The following is a 23,019-nucleotide window of genomic DNA, read 5'->3' on the forward strand; positions in this document are numbered from 1 at the left end:
GTGGTACACCCACACCCTGGGTGTCTGGCACACCCACACCCTGGGTGTGTGGCACACCCACACCCTGGGTGTCTGGTACACCCACACCTTGGGTATCTGGTATACCCGCACCATGGGTGTGTGGCACACCCACACCCTGGGTGTGTGGTACACCCACACCCTGGGTGTCTGGCACACCCACACCCTGGGTGTGTGGCACACCCACACCCTGGGTGTCTGGTACACCCACACCCTGGGTGTCTGGCACACCCACACCCGGGGTGTCTGGTACACCCACACCCTGGGTGTCTGGTACACCCACACCCTGTGTGTCTGGTACACCCACACCCTGGGTGTGTGGCACACCCACACCCTTCACTACAAATGTAAGCTGACACAGTGTTGAGGTAAGCAATACCTTGCAACACTTGCCATATTGATCAACACATCTGCTAAGTTTGTGACGCGAGTCTAAAACCCGGGAACCCGAGAAATCAACAAATCAACATAACCCTTGCAACAGCCCGCCTTGCAACACGCCAGTTGCCAAGCCTGCCACTCCCAGGGCAGCATCTGCAGTGACCTCAGGAGAAGCCAAGCCACACGTCATGCCCTGGCTTACAGGGTACCAGCTGGCCACTGGGCTTCTGTTTCTGACTTCAGGATGTCGCCCTCTGATTGGTAAAGTGTTGTTTGTAGGGCCTTCAGCCTACACCTGGAAAACCTCGGTTCGATCCCGGGACGGGTGGAAAAAGTTGGGCATATTACCTGACACCTATTGCCCCTATTCGCCTAGTAAATAGGTACCTGGGTGTTAGGTGACGGGTGGAACAGCTGGGTATGTTGCCTTACACCTGCTGTCACTGTTCACCTAGTAGTAAGTAGGTACTTCCACTTCCTCCTCATCCACTTCCTCCTCATCCACTTCCTCCCTAGTACCTTTCTAATTCAAGTCCCTAGTACCTTTCTAATTCAAGTCCCTAGTACCTTTCTAATTCAAGTCCCTAGTACCTTTGTAATTCAAGTCCCTAGTACCTTTGTAATTCAAGTCCCTAGTACCTTTGTAATTCAAGTCCCTAGTACCTTTGTAATTCAAGTCCCTAGTACCTTTGTAATTCAAGTCCCTAGTACCTTTGTAATTCAAGTCCCTAGTACCTTTCTAATTCAAGTCCCTAGTACATTTGTAATTCAAGTCCCTAGTACCTTTGTAATTCAAGTCCCTAGTACCTTTCTAATTCAAGTCCCTAGTACCTTTCTAATTCAAGTCCCTAGTACCTTTCTAATTCAAGTCCCTAGTACCTTTGTAATTCAAGTCCCTAGTACCTCTGTAATTCCAATCCCTAGTACCATTGTAATCCCAGTCCTTAGTACCTTTGTAATTCAAGTCCCTAGTACCTTTGTAATTCAAGTCCCTAGTACCTTTGTAATTCAAGTCCCTAGTACCTTTGTAATTCAAGTCCCTAGTACCTTTGTAATTCAAGTCCCTAGTACCTTTGTAATTCAAGTCCCTAGTACCTTTGTAATTCAAGTCCCTAGTACCTTTGTAATTCAAGTCCCTAGTACCTTTGTAATTCAAGTCCCTAGTACCTTTGTAATTCAAGTCCCTAGTACCTTTGTAATTCAAGTCCCTAGTACCTTTGTAATTCAAGTCCCTAGTACCTTTGTAATTCAAGTCCCTAGTACGTCTGTAATTCAAGTCCCTAGTACCATTGTAATTCCAATCCCTAGTACCATTGTAGTACCTTTGTAATTCAAGTCCCTAGTACCTTTGTAATTCAAGTCCCTAGTACCTTTGTAATTCAAGTCCCTAGTACCTTTGTAATTCAAGTCCCTAGTACCTCTGTAATTCCAATCCCTATTACCATTGTAATCCCAGTCCTTAGTACCTTTGTAATTCAAGTCCCTAGTACCTTTGTAATTCAAGTCCCTAGTACCTTTGTAATTCAAGTCCCTAGTACCTTTGTAATTCAAGTCCCTAGTACCTTTGTAATTCAAGTCCCTAGTACCTTTGTAATTCAAGTCCCTAGTACCTTTGTAATTCAAGTCCCTAGTACGTTTGTAATTCAAGTCCCTAGTACCTCTGTAATTCCAATCCCTAGTACCATTGTAATCCCAGTCCTTAGTACCTTTGTAATTCAAGTCCCTAGTACCTTTGTAATTCAAGTCCCTAGTACCTTTGTAATTCAAGTCCCTAGTACCTTTGTAATTCAAGTCCCTAGTACCTCTGTAATTCCAATCCCTATTACCATTGTAATCCCAGTCCTTAGTACCTTTGTAATTCAAGTCCCTAGTACCTTTGTAATTCAAGTCCCTAGTACCTTTGTAATTCAAGTCCCTAGTACCTTTGTAATTCAAGTCCCTAGTACCTTTGTAATTCCAATCCCTAGTACCATTGTAATCCCAGTCCTTAGTACCCTTGTAATTCCAGTCCCTAGTACCCTTGTAAAGCCTTCATATGTGGGTATCATAGAGTCATCAAAAGGTGACATTATTGACATCCAAAATATAATTTCTCGATGGATTTGTACCAGAAAATAGCACAGAATAATTGCGCTGAAGATGGTATGTGATGAACAACGATAATATAACGAATACAGTTGGAAAAAACACCGCTTGCACCCGTGTTTTAAATTGATTTGGTGTTTTTTTTACTGGTTTAGTTATTAACACAGCTGTAATGGTGTTTTAACATAGCTTTTAACACAGCTGTAATGGTGTTTTTCCATAGCTTTTAACACAGCTGTAATGGCGTTTTACATAGCTTTTAACACAGTTGTAATGGTGTTTTTCCATAGCTTTTAACACAGCTGTAATGGTGTTTTTACATAGCTTTTAACACAGCTGTAATGGTGTTTTTCCATAGCTTTTAACACAGCTGTAATGGTGTTTTTCCATAGCTTTTAACACAGCTGTAATGGCGCTTTTCCATAGCTTTTAACACAGCTGTAATGGTGTTTTTACATAGCTTTTAACACAGCTGTAATGGTGTTTTTCCATAGCTTTTAACACAGCTGTAATGGCGTTTTTCCATAGCTTTTAACACAGCTGTAATGGTGCTTTTACATAGCTTTTAACACAGCTGTAATGGTGTTTTTACATAGCTTTTAACACAGCTGTAATGGTGTTTTTCCATGGCTTTTAACACAGTTGTAATGGTGTTTTTCCATAGCTTTTAACACAGCTGTAATGGTGTTTTTCCATAGCTTTTAACACAGCTGTAATGGTGTTATCCATAGCTTTTAACACAGCTGTAATAGTGTTTTTCCATAGCTTTTAACACAGCTGTAATGGTGTTATCCATAGCTTTTAACACAGCTGTAATGGTGTTATCCATAGCTTTTAACACAGCTGTAATGGTGCTTTTACATAGCTTTTAACACAGCTGTAATGGTGTTTTTCCATAGCTTTTAACACAGCTGTAATGGTGTTTTTCCATAGCTTTTAACACAGCTGTAATGGTGTTATCCATAGCTTTTAACACAGCTGTAATGGTGTTTTTCCATAGCTTTTAACACAGTTGTAATGGTGTTTTTCCATAGCTTTTAACACAGCTGTAATGGTGTTATCCATAGCTTTTAACACAGCTGTAATGGTGTTTTTCCATAGCTTTTAACACAGCTGTAATGGTGTTTTTCCATAGCTTTTAACACAGCTGTAATGGTGTTATCCATAGCTTTTAACACAGCTGTAATGGTGTTTTTCCATGGCTTTTAACACAGTTGTAATGGTGTTTTTCCATGGCTTTTAACACAGATGTAATGGTGTTTTTCCATAGCTTTTAACACAGCTGTAATGGTGTTTTTCCATGGCTTTTAACACAGCTGTAATGGTGTTTTTCCATAGCTTTTAACACAGCTGTAATGGTGTTTTTCCATAGCTTTTAACACAGCTGTAATGGTGTTTTTCCATGGCTGTTAACACAGCTGTAATGGTGTTTTTCCATGGCTTTTAACACAGCTGTAATGGTGTTTTTCCATAGCTTTTAACACAGCTGTAATGGTGTTATCCATACCTTTTAACACAGCTGTAATGGTGTTTTTCCATAGCTTTTAACACAGCTGTAATGGTGCTTTTCCATAGCTTTTAACACAGCTGTAATGGTGCTTTTCCATAGCTTTTAACACAGCTGTAATGGTGTTTTTCCATAGCTTTTAACACAGTTGTAATGGTGTTTTTCCATAGCTTTTAACACAGCTGTAATGGTGTTTTTCCATAGCTTTTAACACAGCTGTAATGGTGTTTTTTCATAGCTTTTAACACAGTTGTAATGGTGTTTTTCCATAGCTTTTAACACAGTTGTAATGGTGTTTTTCCATAGCTTTTAACACAGTTGTAACGGTGTTTTTCCATAGCTTTTAACACAGCTGTAATGGCGTTTTTACATAGCTTTTAACATAGCTGTAATGGCGTTTTTACATAGCTTTTAACATAGCTGTAATGGCGTTTTTCCATAGCTTTTAACACAGCTGTAATGGTGTTTTTCCATAGCTTTTAACACAGTTGTAATGATGTTTTTCCATAGCTTTTAACACAGCTGTAATGGTGTTTTTCCATAGCTTTTAACACAGTTGTAATGGTGTTTTTACATAGCTTTTAACACATCTTCAATGGCGTTTTTACATAGCTTTTAACATAGCTGTAATGGCGTTTTTACATAGCTTTTAACACAGCTGTAATGGCGTTTTTACATAGCTTTTAACACAGCTGTAATGGTGTTTTTACATAGCTTTTAACACAGCTGTAATGGTGTTTTTACATAGCTTTTAACACAGCTGTAATGGTGTTTTTCCATAGCTTTTAACACAGCTGTAATGGTGTTTTTCCATAGCTTTTAACACAGCTGTAATGGTGTTTTTACATAGCTTTTAACACAGCTGTAATGGTGTTTTTTCATAGCTTTTAACACAGCTGTAATGGTGTTTTTACATAGCTTTTAACACAGCTGTAATGGTGTTTTTCCATAGCTTTTAACACAGCCGTAATGGTGTTTTTCCATAGCTTTTAACACAGCTGTAATGGTGTTTTTGCATAGCTTTTAACACAGCTGTAATGGTGTTTTTTCATAGCTTTTAACACAGCTGTAATGGTGTTTTTACATAGCTTTTAACACAGCTGTAATGGTGTTTTTCCATAGCTTTTAACACAGCCGTAATGGTGTTTTTCCATAGCTTTTAACACAGCTGTAATGGTGTTTTTCCATAGCTTTTAACACAGCTGTAATAGTGTTTTTCCATAGCTTTTAACACAGCTGTAATGGTGTTTTTACATAGCTTTTAACACAGCTGTAATGGTGTTTTTCCATAGCTTTTAACACAGCTGTAATGGTGTTTTTCCATAGCTTTTAACACAGCCGTAATGGTATTCAGCTTAGCTTACGTGGTATTTCCAGAGGGAACCATAGTGTGTTGATATGTTGTAGTGCTGATGCAACACTCAAGTGTCCTCTTGTGTTTCTGACCACCAGTTCGAAGCTACTACCCCGTGTGTTACCCGTCGTCTCAGTGGAACGACGCCTGCAACACCTTCGTCTGTATGTGGTCAGGGTGTGAGGTGGCTCGAACCACCAACTACTGCTACGGCCACGACACACTCAGTAAGTTTGCGTTACAGGTATATGTAAGAGGTGTTTATATGTAAGATCTGCATATGTATTGTTTGTGGGTTACCTGTAAATTGTACCAGATATGGTACTGCCAAACTGATTCCCTTTCGGTTACCACCCTTGGTTCCAGCATGTGTTTGGTCGGGTAACTGGGTTTCAAGACTATCTACTGCACGAGGGTCATTAAGGCTGCAGGTCACCTGTACACCACGAGTCAAGAATACTTCATTGTGTATTAAAGTATTTGTTTGTGTATATACACTGAGAAACATACACCATCCAGTGTATACACACTGAGAAACATACACCTGCCAGTGTATACACACTGAGAAACATACACCACCCAGTGTATACACACTGAGAAACATACACCTGCCAGTGTATACACACTGAGAAACATACACCTGCCAGTGTATACACACTGAGAAACATACACCACCCAGTGTATACACACTGAGAAACATACACCTGCCAGTGTATACACACTGAGAAACATACACCTGCCAGTGTATACACACTGAGAAACATACACCACCCAGTGTATACACACTGAGAAACATACACCACCCAGTGTATACACACTGAGAAACATACACCACCCAGTGTATACACACGGAGAAACATACACCACCCAGTGTATACACACTGAGAAACATACACCACCCAGTGTATATACACTGAGAAACATACACCACCCAGTGTATACACACTGAGAAACATACACCACCCAGTGTATAAACACCGAGAAACATACACCATCCAGTGTATACATACTGTGAAACATACACCACCCAGTGTATACACACTGAGAAACATACACCACCCAGTGTATACACACTGAGAAACATACACCACCCAGTGTATACACACTGAGAAACATACACCACCCAGTGTATACACACTGAGAAACATACACCACCCAGTGTATACACACTGAAAACGTACACCACCCAGTGTATACACACTGAGAAACATACACCACCCAGTGTATACACACTGAGAAACATACACCACCCAGTGTTTACACGAGGGAGCATTCACCAAATTCAACTTCAATAACAAGAACATAAAGTGGGACCAAGTAAACCAAGTCCTAACCGATATAAGCTGGGAAGATATACTAAGCAACACAGACCCCAACTTATGCCTAGAACAGATTAACTTGGTGGCACTCGATGTATGCACAAGGCTTATTCCTCTATGAAAAAGGAGGAGTAGATGTAAAATAGAGACAGACGCTCCCTTTACAGGCGACGGAAAAGAATAACAGAGCGGCTAAAAGACGTCAATATATCTGAAATGCGTAGGGAGACACTGGTCAGAGAAATAGCAAGCATCGAACTTAAGCTAAAAGAATCCTTTAGGAGTCAGGAATCGCGGGATGAACTAAAAGCCATAAATGAAATCGAAAGAAACCCAAAGTATTTCTTCTCCTATGCCAAATCAAAGCCGAGAACAACGTCCAGTATTGGGCCCCTACTTAAACAAGATGGGTCCTACACAGATGACAGCAAGGAAATGAGTGACCTACTCAAGTCCCAATATGACTCAGTTTTTAGCAAGCCGCTAACCAGACTGAGAGTCGAAGATCAAAATGAATTTTTTATGAGAGAGCCACAGAATTTGGTTAACACAAGCCTATCTGATGTTATCCTGACGCCAAATGACTTCGAACAGGCGATAAATGACATGCCCATGCACTCTGCCCCAGGGCCAGACTCATGGAACTCCGTGTTCATCAAGAACTGCAAGAAGCCCCTATCACGAGCCTTTTCCATCCTATGGAGAGGGAGCATGGACACGGGAGTCATCCCACAGTTACTAAAAACAACAGACATAGCCCCACTCCACAAAGGGGGCAGTAAAGCAATAGCAAAGAACTACAGACCGATAGCACTAACATCCCATATCATAAAAATCTTTGAAAGGGTCCTAAGAAGCAAGATCACCACCCATCTAGAAACCCATCAATTACACAACCCAGGGCAACATGGGTTTAGAGCAGGTCGCTCCTGTCTGTCTCAGCTACTGGATCACTACGACAAGGTCCTAGATGCACTAGAAGACAAAAAGAATGCAAATGTAATATATACAGACTTTGCAAAAGCCTTCGACAAGTGTGACCATGGCGTAATAGCGCACAAAATGCGTGCTAAAGGAATAACAGGAAAAGTCGGTCGATGGATCTATAATTTCCTCACTAACAGAACACAGAGAGTAGTCGTCAACAAAGTAAAGTCCGAGGCAGCTACGGTGAAAAGCTCTGTTCCACAAGGCACAGTACTCGCTCCCATCTTGTTCCTCATCCTCATATCCGACATAGACAAGGATGTCAGCCACAGCACCGTGTCTTCCTTTGCAGATGACACCCGAATCTGCATGACAGTGTCTTCCATTGCAGACACTGCAAGGCTCCAGGCGGACATCAACCAAATCTTTCAGTGGGCTGCAGAAAACAATATGAAGTTCAACGATGAGAAATTTCAATTACTCAGATATGGTAAACACGAGGAAATTAAATCTTCATCAGAGTACAAAACAAATTCTGGCCACAAAATAGAGCGAAACACCAACGTCAAAGACCTGGGAGTGATCATGTCGGAGGATCTCACCTTCAAGGACCATAACATTGTATCAATCGCATCTGCTAGAAAAATGACAGGATGGATAATGAGAACCTTCAAAACTAGGGATGCCAAGCCCATGATGACACTCTTCAGGTCACTTGTTCTATCTAGGCAGGAATATTGCTGCACACTAACAGCACCTTTCAAGGCAGGTGAAATTGCTGACCTAGAAAATGTACAGAGAACCTTCACGGCACGCATAACGGAGATAAAACACCTCAATTATTGGGAGTGCTTGAAGTTCCTGAACCTGTATTCCCTGGAACGCAGGCGAGAGAGATACATGATTATATACACCTGGAAAATCCTAGAGGGACTAGTACCGAACTTGCACACGAAAATCACTCACTACGAAAGCAAAAGACTTGGCAGACGATGCAACATCCCCCCAATGAAAAGCAGGGGTGTCACTAGCACGTTAAGAGACCATACAATAAGTGTCAGGGGCCCGAGACTGTTCAACTGCCTCCCAGCACACATAAGGGGGATTACCAACAGACCCCTGGCAGTCTTCAAGCTGGCACTGGACAAGCACCTAAAGTCGGTTCCTGACCAGCCGGGCTGTGGCTCGTACGTTGGTTTGCGTGCAGCCAGCAGTAACAGCCTGGTTGATCAGGCTCTGATCCACCAGGACGCCTGGTCACACACCGGGCCTCGGGGGCGTTGACCCCCGGAACTCTCTTCAGGTAAACTGAGAAACATACACTTCCCTAATTATTGGCGACGAAATTGCACAAATATTGCAATAATAATAGTAATAATTATAATAATAATAATAATAATAATAATAATAATAATAATAATAATAATAATAATAATAATAATAATAACAATAATAATAATAATAATAATAATAATAATAATAATAATAATAATAATAATAATAATAATAATAATAATAATAATAATGATAATAATAATTCTCTACTACCACCACTACCACCACTGTTACCACTACTACTACTACTACTACCACTACTACTACCACTAATACTAATCATCATTATAAGTACAGGGTACCAGTGCTACGATAACTCACTCTGGAAGGAAGACAACAGTTGTAACTGGTGTGGCTGTATTAACAGCCAGGCTGTCTGTACCAGACTCCACTGTAACCAAGGTAGGGAGGGAGAGGCGCAAAGCCCGTAGGGGCCACACAACACCAGGTAGGCAAGGGAAGGCACCGATGGGCGATATAAGGAACGGGGGGATACGTTCAGTTGAATGTGTTAGGATTACCCTCCCTAGTTACTACTATTGTCCTAGTTACCCTCCCTAGTTACTACTATTGTCCTAGTTACCCTCCCTAGTTACTACTATTGTCCTAGTTACCCTCCCTAGTTACTACTATTGTCCTAGTTACCCTCCCTAGTTACTACTATTGTCCTAGTTACCCTCCCTAGTTACTACTATTGTCCTAGTTACCCTCCCTAGTTACTACTATTGTCCTAGTTACCCTCCCTAGTTACTACTATTGTCCTAGTTACCCTCCCTAGTTACTACTATTGTCCTAGTTACCCTCCCTAGTTACTACTATTGTCCTAGTTACCCTCCCTAGTTACTACTATTGTCCTAGTTACCCTCCCTAGTTACTACTATTGTCCTAGTTACCCTCCCTAGTTACTACTATTGTCCTAGTTATCCTCCCTAGTTACTACTATTGTCCTAGTTATCCTCACTAGTAACTATTATTCTAGTTAACCTCACTAGTTACTATTATTATCCTAGTTAACCTCACTAGTTGTTATTATTATGATAGTTAACTTCACTAGTTTTTTTATCCTAGTTAACCTCACTAGTGACTATTATTATCCTAATTAACCTCACTAGTGTCTATTATTATCCTGGTTAACTTCACTAGTTATTTTTATCCTAGTTAACCTCACTAGTGACTATTTTTATCTTAGTTAACCTCACTAGTGACTATTATTATCATAGTTAACCTCACTAGTGTCTATTATAATCCTAATTAGCCTCAATAGTGTCTATTATTATCCTAATTAACCTCACTAGTGTCTATTATTATCCTAGTTAACCTCCTTTAACTAACTGCTATTTTTAGGTGATTAAACTTCCTAGTTATCACAAGACTTCTTATGATTGGCTAGCAGCTTTTAGTTATTGGCTAGTAACTTCTAGTTATTGGCTAGTAACTTCTAGTTATTAACTAGTAACTTGTAGTTATTAGCTAGTAAGTTCTTGTTAATAACTAGTAACTAGTAGTTATTAACTAGTAACTTCTAGTTATTAACTAGTAACTTCTTGTTATTAACTAGTAACTAGTAGTTATTAACTAGTAACTTCTAGTTATTAACTAGTAACTTCTTGTTATTAATTAGTAACTAGTAGTTATTAACTAGTAACTTCTAGTTATTAACTAGTAACTTCTAGTTATTAACTAGTAACTTCTTGTTATTAATTAGTAACTAGTAATTAACTAGTAACTTCTAGTTATTAACTAGTAACTTCTTGTTATTAACTAGTAACTAGTAGTTATTAACTAGTAACTTCTAGTTATTAACTAGTAACTTCTAGTTATTAACTAGTAACTTCTTGTTATTAACTAGTAACTAGTAGTTATTAACTAGTAACTTCTAGTTATTAACTAGTAACTTCTTGTTATTAACTAGTAACTAGTAGTTATTAACTAGTAACTTCTAGTTATTAACTAGTAACTTCTTGTTATTAAGTAGTAACTAGTAGTTATTAACTAGTAACTTCTAGTTATTAACTAGTAACTTCTAGTTATTAACTAGTAACTTCTTGTTATTAACTAGTAACTAGTAGTTATTAACTAGTAACTTCTAGTTATTAACTAGTAACTTCTAGTTATTAACTAGTAACTTCTTGTTATTAACTAGTAACTAGTAGTTATTAACTAGTAACTTCTAGTTTTTAACTAGTAACTTCTTGTTATTAACTAGTAACTTCTTGTTATTAACTAGTAACTATTAGTTATTAACTAGTAACTTCTAGTTTTTAACTAGTAACTTCTTGTTATTAACTAGTAACTAGTAGTTATTAACTTGTAACTTCTAGTTAACTAGTAACTTCTAGGTAACAAAAAATACTTAAAAAAATTGAAAAACTAAAATCGTGAAAGAAATTGTAGAAGAGGTCGGCCATCAGTAATCTGGCAATCAGCTACACCCTTCCATCAGTAATCTGGCAATCAGCTACACCCTTCCATCAGTAATCTGGCAATCAGCTACACCCTTCCATCAGTAATCTGGCAATCAGCTACACCCTTCCATCAGTAATCTGGCAATCAGCTACACCCTTCCATCAGTAATCTGGCAATCAGCTACACCCTTCCATCAGTAATCTGGCAATCAGCTACACCCTTCCATCAGTAATCTGGCAATCAGCTACACCCTTCCATCAGTAATCCGGCAATCAGCTACACCCTTCCATCAGTAATCTGGCAATCAGCTACACCCTTCCATCAGTAATCCGGCAATCAGCTACACCCTTCCATCAGTAATCCGGCAATCAGCTACACCCTTCCATCAGTAATCCAGCAATCAGCTACACCCTTCCATCAGTAATCCGGCAATCAGCTACACCCTTCCATCAGTAATCCAGCAATCAGCTACACCCTTCCATCAGTAATCCGGCAATCAGCTACACCCTTCCATCAGTAATCCGGCAATCAGCTACACCCTTCCATCAGTAATCCGGCAATCAGCTACACCCTTCCATCAGTAATCCAGCAATCAGCTACACCCTTCCATCAGTAATTCAGCAATCAGCTACACCCTTCCATCAGTAATCCGGCAATCAGCTACACCCTTCCATCAGTAATCCAGCAATCAGCTACACCCTTCCATCAGTAATCCAGCAATCAGCTACACCCTTCCATCAGTAATCCAGCAATCAGCTACACCCTTCCATCAGTAATCCGGCAATCAGCTACACCCTTCCATCAGTAATCCGGCAATCAGCTACACCCTTCCATCAGTAATCCGGCAATCAGCTACACCCTTCCATCAGTAATCCAGCAATGAGCTACACCCTTCCATCAGTAATCCGGCAATCAGCTACACCCTTCCATCAGTAATCCGGCAATCAGCTACACCCTTCCATCAGTAATCCGGCAATCAGCTACACCCTTCCATCAGTAATCCAGCAATCAGCTACACCCTTCCATCAGTAATCCAGCAATCAGCTACACCCTTCCATCAGTAATCCAGCAATCAGCTACACCCTTCCATCAGTAATCCAGCAATCAGCTACACCCTTCCATCAGTAATCCGGCACTAATTTCAGGTAGCATAATTTCAAATTTCTTCATCATACTGACTCAGAAATTGTGCAGATGGTTGTAAATCCACAGCAGCAAGCAAGTGGAGGAGAAACCGGTGATGAAAATGACGAAGATGTAGAAGATAGAGTCTCTGTTGGAAGGTTAATTAAGCGTATTCTAACCAGGGGCTCTGGTGGCCTGGTGGTTAACGCTCTCGCTTCACACGGTGAGGGCCTGGGTTCGATTCCCAGCCAGAGTAGAAACATTGGACGTGTTTCTTTCCACCTGTTGTCTATGTTCCCCATCAGTAAAATGGGTACCTGGGTGTTAGTCGACTGGTGTGGGTCGCATCCTGGGACACTGACCTAAGGAGGCCTGGTCACAGACCGGGCCGCGGGGGCGTTGACCCCCGGAACTCTCTCCAGATAAACTCCAGATAACCTAACCACTCTGTAATCCGGCAGACTCACTAATCCGGCACTCTATGGGTCCCAATGATACCGGATTAGTGATGGCAGACCTGTACCATTGTTTTTTTAATTCGTATTAAGGTTTTCTAATTCGTAGTGATGTTCTCTAATTTGTTCTAACAATGTTCTCTAATTCGTGGAGTCAATGTTTTCCAATTTCGTGTTGAGCAGAGTACAAGGAGCTGTGTATACCTGGTTCAGTGTACCTGGATACCTGTGGTCGTCAGTGTACCTGCGACCTGAGAGGTCAACCTTCCTGTCAAAACACTACCTGTCTTCCAGGTATGTTACAACCATTGTAGCTGTGTGTGTGTGTGTGTGTGTGTGTGTGTGTGTGTGTGTGTGTGTGTGTGTGTGTGTGTGTGTGTGTGTGTGTGTGTGTGTGTGTGTGTGTGTGTGTATGTGTGTGTGTGTGTGTGTGTGTGTGTGTGTGTGTGTGTGTGTGTGTGTGTGTGTGAGTGTGTGTGTGTGTGTGTGTGTGTGTGTGTGTATGTGTGTGTGTGTGTGTGTGTGTGTGTGTATGTGTGTTCTCACCTATTTGTGATTGCAAAGGCCGAGTCATGGCTCCTGGCCCCGCCTCTTCACTGGTCGCTACTAGGTCCACTCTCTCCCTGTTCCATGAGTTTTATCATACCTCTTCTTAAACCTATGTATGGTTCCTGCCTCCACTACATCACTTCCCAGACTGTTCCACTTCCTGACAACTCTGTGACTGAAGAAATATTTCCTAACATCCCTCTGACTCATCTCAGCCTTCAACTTCCAACTGTGACCCCTTGTTGCTGTGTCACATCTCTGGAACATCCTGTCTCTGTCCACCTTGTCGATTCCTCTCAGAATTTTATATGTCGTTATCATATCCCCCTATCTCGCTTGCCCTGTGTGTGTGTGTGTGTGTGTGTGTGTGTGTGTGTATGTATGTGTGTGTGTGTGTGTGTGTGTGTGTTTGCGTTTACGTGTGTTGCTTTCAGTACTAAGATATTTCAGTACTGAGAAAGGTTTCAATACTGAGAATATTTCAGTACTGAAAGGTTTGTACTACTGAGAGGGTTTCAATACTAGGATCTAAACACCCAATTGTGTACTGACAGAGTTCGAAGTAGCTGGCCGGCCTTGTTCCAGCGCTACGTTCTTCACGCTACCAGACTCCAACTGGTGCAGGTGTGAGGCTGGAATCACCGACTGTACCAGCTTCCAGTGCACCTCCTCTGCCAGCCTCAGGCCTCCAGCTATCACACAACAACCACAACTACCACAACAACTACAACCACACACGCCTCAATCACAGTTAACATCACTACCGCCGGTGTTGACGCTACAAATACCCCGAACACCACAACCACTACCAACGGGCTTAACACCACCCCCTGGTAAGATTTAAAACGTTTCCCCCATCAATGGCGTTAACAATTCAAGATTTGAAAATAATTATACCCATATGGCGCACATTTTTCGTATTTAAACGTGAGATCTTGTCTGAGGATGAAGGTACAAGTATTATCATCCCGGGACCATACACGACGGTGTATATCATCCCAGGACCATACACGACGGTGTATATCATCCCAGGACCATACACGACGGTGTATATCATCCCGGGACCATACACGACGGTGTATATCATCCCGGGACCATACACGACGGTGTATATCATCCAGGGACCATACACGACGGTGTATATCATCCCGGGACCATACACGACGGTGTATATCATCCAGGGACCGCACAACGACGGTGTATATCATCCCGGGACCATACACGACGGTGTATATCATCCCGGGACCATACACGACGGTGTATATCATCCCAGGACCATACACGACGGTGTATATCATCCCGGGACCATACACGACGGTGTATATCATCCCGGGACCATACACGACGGTGTATATCATCCCAGGACCATACACGACGGTGTATATCATCCCGGGACCATACACGACGGTGTATATCATCCCGGGACCATACACGACGGTGTATATCATCCAGGGACCATACACGACGGTGTATATCATCCCAGGACCATACACGACGGTGTATATCATCCCAGGACCATACACGACGGTGTATATCATCCCGGGACCATACACGACGGTGTATATCATCCCGGGACCATACACGACGGTGTATATCATCCAGGGACCATACACGACGGTGTATATCATCCCGGGACCATACACGACGGTGTATATCATCCAGGGACCATACACGACGGTGTATATCATCCCGGGACCATACACGACGGTGTATATCATCCAGGGACCGCACAACGACGGTGTATATCATCCCGGGACCGCACAACGACGGTGTATATCATCCCGGGACCATACACGACGGTGTATATCATCCCAGGACCATACACGACGGTGTATATCATCCCGGGACCATACACGACTGTGTATATCATCCCGGGACCATACACGACGGTGTATATCATCCAGGGACCATACACGACGGTGTATATCATCCCGGGACCATACACGACGGTGTATATCATCCAGGGACCGCACAACGACGGTGTATATCATCCCGGGACCGCACAACGACGGTGTATATCATCCCGGGACCATACACGACGGTGTATATCATCCCAGGACCATACACGACGGTGTATATCATCCAGGGACCATACACGACGGTGTATATCATCCCAGGACCATACACGACGGTGTATATCATCCAGGGACCGCACAACGACGGTGTATATCATCCCAGGACCATACACGACGGTGTATATCATCCCGGGACCATACACGACGGTGTATATCATCCCGGGACCATACACGACGGTGTATATCATCCCGGGACCATACACGACGGTGTATATCATCCCAGGACCATACACGACGGTGTATATCATCCAGGGACCATACAACGACGGTGTATATCATCCCGGGACCATACACGACAGTGTATATCATCCCGGGACAGCACAACGACGGTGTATATCATCCCAGGACCATACACGACGGTGTATATCATCCCGGGACCATACACGACGGTGTATATCATCCCGGGACCATACACGACGGTGTATATCATCCAGGGACCATACAACGACGGTGTATATCATCCCGGGACCATACACGACAGTGTATATCATCCCGGGACCGCACAACGACGGTGTATATCATCCCAGGACCATACACGACGGTGTATATCATCCCGGGACCATACACGACGGTGTATATCATCCCGGGACCATACACGACGGTGTATATCATCCAGGGACCATACAACGACGGTGTATATCATCCCGGGACCATACACGACGGTGTATATCATCCCGGGACCATACAACGACGGTGTATATCATCCCGGGACCATACACGACAATGTATATCATCCCGGGACCATACAACGACGGTGTATATCATCCCGGGACCATACAACGATGCTATATAAGGACCTGGCATTATACAACGACGCTGTATATAGAGCTGGCGCTATACAACGACGCTGTATATGGACCTGGCACTATACATCGACGCTGTATATGGACCTGGCACTATACAACGACGCTGTATATAGACCTGGCACTATAAAACGACGCTATATACGGACCTGACACTATACAACGACGCTGTATATGAACCTGGCACTATACAACGATGCTGTATATGGACCTGGCACTATACAACGACGCTGTATATGGACCTGCCACTATACAACGACGCTGTATATAGACCTGGCACTATACAACGACTCTGTATATAGACCTGGCACTATACAACGACACTGTATATAGAGCTGGCACTATACAACGACGCTGTATATGGACCTAGTACTATACAACGACGCTGTATATGGACCTGGCACTATACAACGAAGTTGTATATGGACATGGCACTATACAACGAAGCTGTATATGGACCTGGCACTATACAACGAAGCTGTATGTATACCTGGCACTATACAACGAAGCTGTATATGGACCTGGCACTATACAACGACTCTGTATATAGAGCTGGCACTATACAACGACGCTGTAAATAGACCTGGCACTATACAACGACGCTGCATATGGACCTGGCACTATACAACGAAGCTGTATACGGACCTGGCACTATACAATGACGCTGTATATAGACCTGGCACTATAAAACGACGCTGTATACGGACCTGGCACTATACAACGACGCTGTACATGAACCTGGCACTATACAACGATGCTGTATATGTACCTGGCACTACACAACGACGCTGTATATGGACCTGCCACTATACAGCGTCGCTGTATATAGACCTGACACTATACAACGACTCTGTATATAGACCTGGCACTATACAACGAGACTGTATATAGAGCTGGCACTATACAACGACGCAGTATATGGACCTAGTACTATACAACGACGCTGTATATGGACCTGGCACTATACAACGAAGTTTTATATGGACCTGGCACTATACAACGAAGCTGTATATGGACCTGGCACTATACAACGAAGCTGTATGTATACCTAGCACTATACAACGAAGCTGTATATGGACCTGGCACCATACAACGACTCTGTATATAGACCTGGCACTATACAACGACGCTGTATATAGACCTGGCACTATACAACGACGCTGTATATGGACATGGCACTATACAACGAAGCTGTATACGGACCTGGCACTATACAATGACGCTGTATATGGACCTGGCAATATACATCGAAGCTGTACATGGACCTGGCACTATACAACGAAGCTGTATATGGACCTGGCACTATACAACGAAGCTGTATATTGACCTGGCACTATACAACAAAGCTGTATATGGACCTGGCACTATACAACGAAGCTGTATATAGACCTGGCACTATGCAACGAAGCTGTATATGGACCTGGCACTATACAACGAAGCTGTATGTATACCTGGTACTATACAACGAAGCTGTATATGGACCTTGCGCTATACAACGAAGCTGCATGTATACCTGGCACTATACAACGAAGCTGTATATGGACCTGGCAACATACAATGAAGCTGTATACGGACCTGGCACTATACAACGAAGCTGTATATAGATCTGGCACTATACAACGAAGCTGTATATAGACCTGGCATTGTACAACGACGCTGTATATGGACCTGGCACTATACAACGAAGCTGTATATAGACCTGGCACTATACAACGAAACTGTATACGGAGCCGGCACTATACAACGAAGCTGTATACGGACCTGGCACTATACAACGAAGCTGTATACGGACCTGGCACTATACAACGAAGCTGTATACGGACCTGGCACTATACAACGAAGTTGTATGCGGACCTGGCACTATACAACGAAGTTGTATATGGACCTGACACTATACAACGACGCTGTATATGGACCTGGCACTATACAACGACGCTGTATATGGACCTGGCACTATACAACGAAGCTGTATACGGACGTGGCACTATACAACGACGCTGTATATGGACCTGGCACTATACAACGACGCTGTATATGGTCCTGACACTATACAACGAAGCTGTATACGGACCTGGCACTATACAACGAAGCTGTATATAGACCTGGCACTATAGAACGACTCTGTATATAGACCTGGCACTATACAACGACGCTGTATATAGACCTGGCACTATACAACGACGTTGTATATGGACCTGGCACTGTACAACGAAGCTGTATATGGATCTGGCACTATACAACGACGCTGTATATGGTCCTGGCACTATACAACGAAGTTGTATATGAACCTGGCACTGTACAACGAAGCTGTATATGAACCTGGCACTATACATCAAAGCTGTATATGAACCTGGCACTATACAACGAAGCTGTATATGGACCTGGCACTATGCAACGAAGCTGTATATGAACCTGGCACTATACAACGAAGCTGTATACGGACCTGGCACTATACAACGATGCTGTATACGGACCTGGCACTATACAACGAAGCTGTATACGGACCTGGCACTATACAACGAAGCTGTATATGAACCTGGCACTATACAACGAAGCTGTATATGGACCTGGCACTATACAACGAAGCTGTATATGGACCTGGCAGTATACAACGAAGCTGTATATGGACCTGGCCCTATACAACGAAGCTGTATACGGACCTGGCACTATACAACGAAGCTGTATTCGGACCTGGCACTATACAACGAAGCTGTATACGGACCTGGCACTGTACAACGAAGCTGTATATGAACCTGGCACTATACAACAAAGCTGTATATGAACCTGGCATTATACAACGAAACTGTATACTGACCTGGCACTATACAACGAAGCTGTATATGGACCTGGCACTATACAACGAAGCTGTATATGGACCTGGCACTATACAGCGAAGCTGTATACGGACCTGGCTCTATACAACGAAGCTGTATACGGACCTGGCACTATACAACGAAGCTGTATACGGACCTGGCACTGTACAACGAAGCTGTATATGAACCTGGCACTATACAACAAAGCTGTACATGAACCTGGCACTATACAACGAAGCTGTATATGAACCTGGCACTATACAACAAAGCTGTATATGAACCTGGCACTATACAACGAAGCTGTATATGGACCTGGCACTATACAACGAAGCTGTATATGGGCCTGGCAATATACAACGAGGCTGTATACGGACCTGGCACTATACAACGAAGCTGTATATGGGCCTGGCAATATACAACGAGGCTGTATACGGACCTGGCACTATACAACGAAGCTGTATATAGACCTGGCACTATACAACGAAGCTGTATACGGAGCTGGAACTATACAACGAAGCTGTATATAGACCTGGCATTATACAAATAAGCTGTATACGGACCTGGCACTATACAACGAAGCTGTATACGGACCTGGCACTATACAACGAAGCTGTATATGGACCTGGCACTATACAACGAAGCTGTATATGGACCTGGCACTATACAACGAAGCTGTATATGGGCCTGGCAATATACAACGAGGCTGTATACGGACCTGGCACTATACAACGAAGCTGTATATAGACCTGGCACTATACAACGAAGCTGTATACGGACCTGGCACTATACAACGAAGCTGTATATGGACCTGGCACTATACAACGAAGCTGTATATAGACTAGTGCAGAAATTTCACTTGAATTCCACTCAAAGCCTTTGGTAAGCCAGCATCCACATGGGTAGTCCCAGGGGATCTCTGTGTCTCGCACTCCTAGGGAACACTTATCCTGTTTCCTGAGGAACCTAACGTAACCCCTGGGGAATATTTGATTAATATTGCATCACCTTCAAAATCAATATCACATTTGAAGATCAAGAAGTCAAACTTCTAATTTGTCACTCGCAAATTGCAGATAAGTGTCTGGTGAATAATGTGTGGTCGACGGGGTGTAACTGGTGTGGGTGTAGACGAGGCTACACTGTGTGTAGTCAGCTGGACTGCAGGACTGTCAACCATACACAAGGTACTGTGTCGTAGAAGTGTTTAAATTTGAGGAAAAGGCTGTCTATGATACACAAATAACCCGCACGTAAAAGAGAGAAGCTTACGACGACGTTTCGGTCCGACTTGGACCATTGACAATGTCACAGTGTGACTTTGTCAATGGTCCAAGTCGGACCGAGACGTCGTCGTAAGCTTCTCTCTTTTACGTACGGGTTATTTGTGTATCGTTCCAGTCACGGTATTGTGCCTTTTTATTATTTATTGGGTAGATATGTTTTTTTTGGTCATGTATAGCAAGAAATAATGTTTTTAATGGGAGACCATTTAATGGGAGACTATTACACACACACACACACACACACACACACACACCATACATAGCTTTAAGACGAGGTATGACAAAGCTCAGGTAGCAGAGAGAGAGAGAGAACCTAGTAGCGATCAGTGAAGAGGCGGGGGCCAGGAGCTGAGTTTCGACCCCTGCAACCACAATTAGGTGAGTACACACACACAGTTTTAAGACGAGGTATGATGAAGCTCATGGAGCAGGGAGAGAGAGGACCCAGTAGCAATTAGTGAAGAGGCGGGGCCAGGAGCTATGAATCGACCCTTGCAACCACAAACAGGTGAATACAACTAGGTGATTACACACACACAATAAGAGAAGTGAGGCATGAGAGAGAGGGTCGGGTAGATTGCATTTTCTTAGACTACAAGAAGGCATTTGATACTGTACCCATCATGCAACTGAGATAAAATCTTCAGAATCTGGCAGGAATAACAAGGAACGTCCTCTGGAGGGGTCAAGGAGTACCTTAGAAGGAAGCAAAGAGTGACCGTCAGGGAAGAGAAGTCAGAATGGTGAAGAGTAACAGGCGGGGTGCCACAAGGATCGATACTAGGACCAATCCTGTTTCTGGTTTAACTGACCGATATACCAGGTGGAGTTGGGTCGGATATATCTTCCCTCGCTGAAGTGAAACTAATGAGGATACAGATGGATGATTACAGGGAAATGCCTCAAAATGATCTGGGCAAACTGTAGGGTTGGTCAGGTAAGTGGCTGCTTGAATTCAACCCCAGCAAATTAAGATAGGGGAATAGACCAGGAGGCCAGACAACACAGACTCACGGACAGAGGCTGCAGACCTCATTCAAAGGCATCTGAAGAGTGCCTGGTTCACATCAACCGAATAACCAATCAAATCTGCAGTCAATGCTTGTCTAACAAATCTGAGGATGGCATTCACGAATCTCAAGTCATTCAGGGTTCTTTATACAACATATGTCAGGACCGTCTTGGAGTACACAGCACCTGTGTGGAACCTACCCTTGAGGAAGCAGGTGAACAAACTGCAGAAAGTGTAGAGGTATGCAACAAGAGTAGTTCTAGAGCTAAGAGATATGATCAACGAGGACAGGGTAAAGGAATTGAATCTAACGACCCTGGAGGACATAAGAACAAAGAGCAGAAGAGACAGGTAACCGTGGACACAGGAGGAAACAGAAGACACAGATGACTCACAGAGATGTCAGGAAGGTCGGTAAGTGGAACAACCCCGATGAAGTGGTACAAACCTCGGGGTGGAGGCAACCTCTATACATAATTTTAAGAATAGGTACGACAGAAACCACAAGTCTAAGAGAACGAATCTGGCAAGAGGCAAATTATGAAGAAGAGGGGTCAGGAGCTAAGAATCGACCCCTGCAACCATATATATAGGCAAGTACACACAAACACAAATATTATATATATATATAAATATATATATATATATTAGAGGTAGTAGGTTGGTAGACAGCAACCACCCAGGGAAGTACTACCGTCCTGCCAGATGACTGTGAAACAAAAACCTGTAACTGTTTTGCATGATGGTAGGATTGCTGGTTTCTTTTTCTGTTCTCATAAACACGCTAAGATAACAGGGATATCTTGCTACTCCTACTTACACTTTGGTCACACTTCACAGACACGCACATGCATATATATATATACATACATCTAGGTTTTTCTCCTTTTTCTAAATAGCTCTTGTTCTTTTTTATTTCTTCTATTGTCCATGGGGAAGTGGAAAAGAATCTTTCCTCCGTAAGCCATGCGTGTCGTATGAGGCGACTAAAATGCCGGGAGCAATGGGCTAGTAACCCCTTCTCCTGTATACAATTACTAAAAAAGAGAAGAAGAAAAACTTTATAAAACTGGGTTGCTTAAATGTGCGTGGATGTAGTGCGGATGACAAGAAACAGATGATTGCTGATGTTATGAATGAAAAGAAGTTGGATGTCCTGGCCCTAAGCGAAACAAAGCTGAAGGGGGTAGGAGAGTTTCAGTGGGGGGAAATAAATGGGATTAAATCTGGAGTATCTGAGAGAGTTAGAGCAAAGGAAGGGGTAGCAGTAATGTTAAATGATCAGTTATGGAAGGAGAAAAGAGAATATGAATGTGTAAATTCAAGAATTATGTGGATTAAAGTAAAGGTTGGATGCGAGAAGTGGGTCATAATAAGCGTGTATGCACCTGGAGAAGAGAGGAATGCAGAGGAGAGAGAGAGATTTTGGGAGATGTTAAGTGAATGTATAGGAGCCTTTGAACCAAGTGAGAGAGTAATTGTGGTAGGGGACTTGAATGCTAAAGTAGGAGAAACTTTTAGAGAGGGTGTGGTAGGTAAGTTTGGGGTGCCAGGTGTAAATGATAATGGGAG

At 42.8% G+C, this 23,019-nt stretch overlaps 1 protein-coding gene across 1 annotated transcript in view; it reads left to right on the forward strand.

Annotated features, from left to right (window-relative positions):
* Positions 1-508: 508 nt before the first annotated feature.
* LOC128703874 (uncharacterized) overlaps positions 509-23,019 on the forward strand; it is a 66,969-nt gene continuing 44,458 nt past the window's right edge. The window contains exons 1-6 of the mRNA XM_070104935.1: positions 509-660; positions 5,444-5,572; positions 9,224-9,328; positions 13,096-13,206; positions 14,016-14,294; positions 20,226-20,336. Of these exons, the coding sequence (XP_069961036.1) occupies positions 588-660; positions 5,444-5,572; positions 9,224-9,328; positions 13,096-13,206; positions 14,016-14,294; positions 20,226-20,336 (808 nt within the window). The 5' untranslated portion in view covers positions 509-587. The remainder of the gene's footprint in view (positions 661-5,443; positions 5,573-9,223; positions 9,329-13,095; positions 13,207-14,015; positions 14,295-20,225; positions 20,337-23,019) is intronic.

The sequence above is a fragment of the Cherax quadricarinatus genome, chromosome 95 (genome assembly GCF_038502225.1).
Source record: "Cherax quadricarinatus isolate ZL_2023a chromosome 95, ASM3850222v1, whole genome shotgun sequence".
NCBI classification, from domain to species: Eukaryota; Metazoa; Arthropoda; class Malacostraca; order Decapoda; family Parastacidae; genus Cherax; species Cherax quadricarinatus.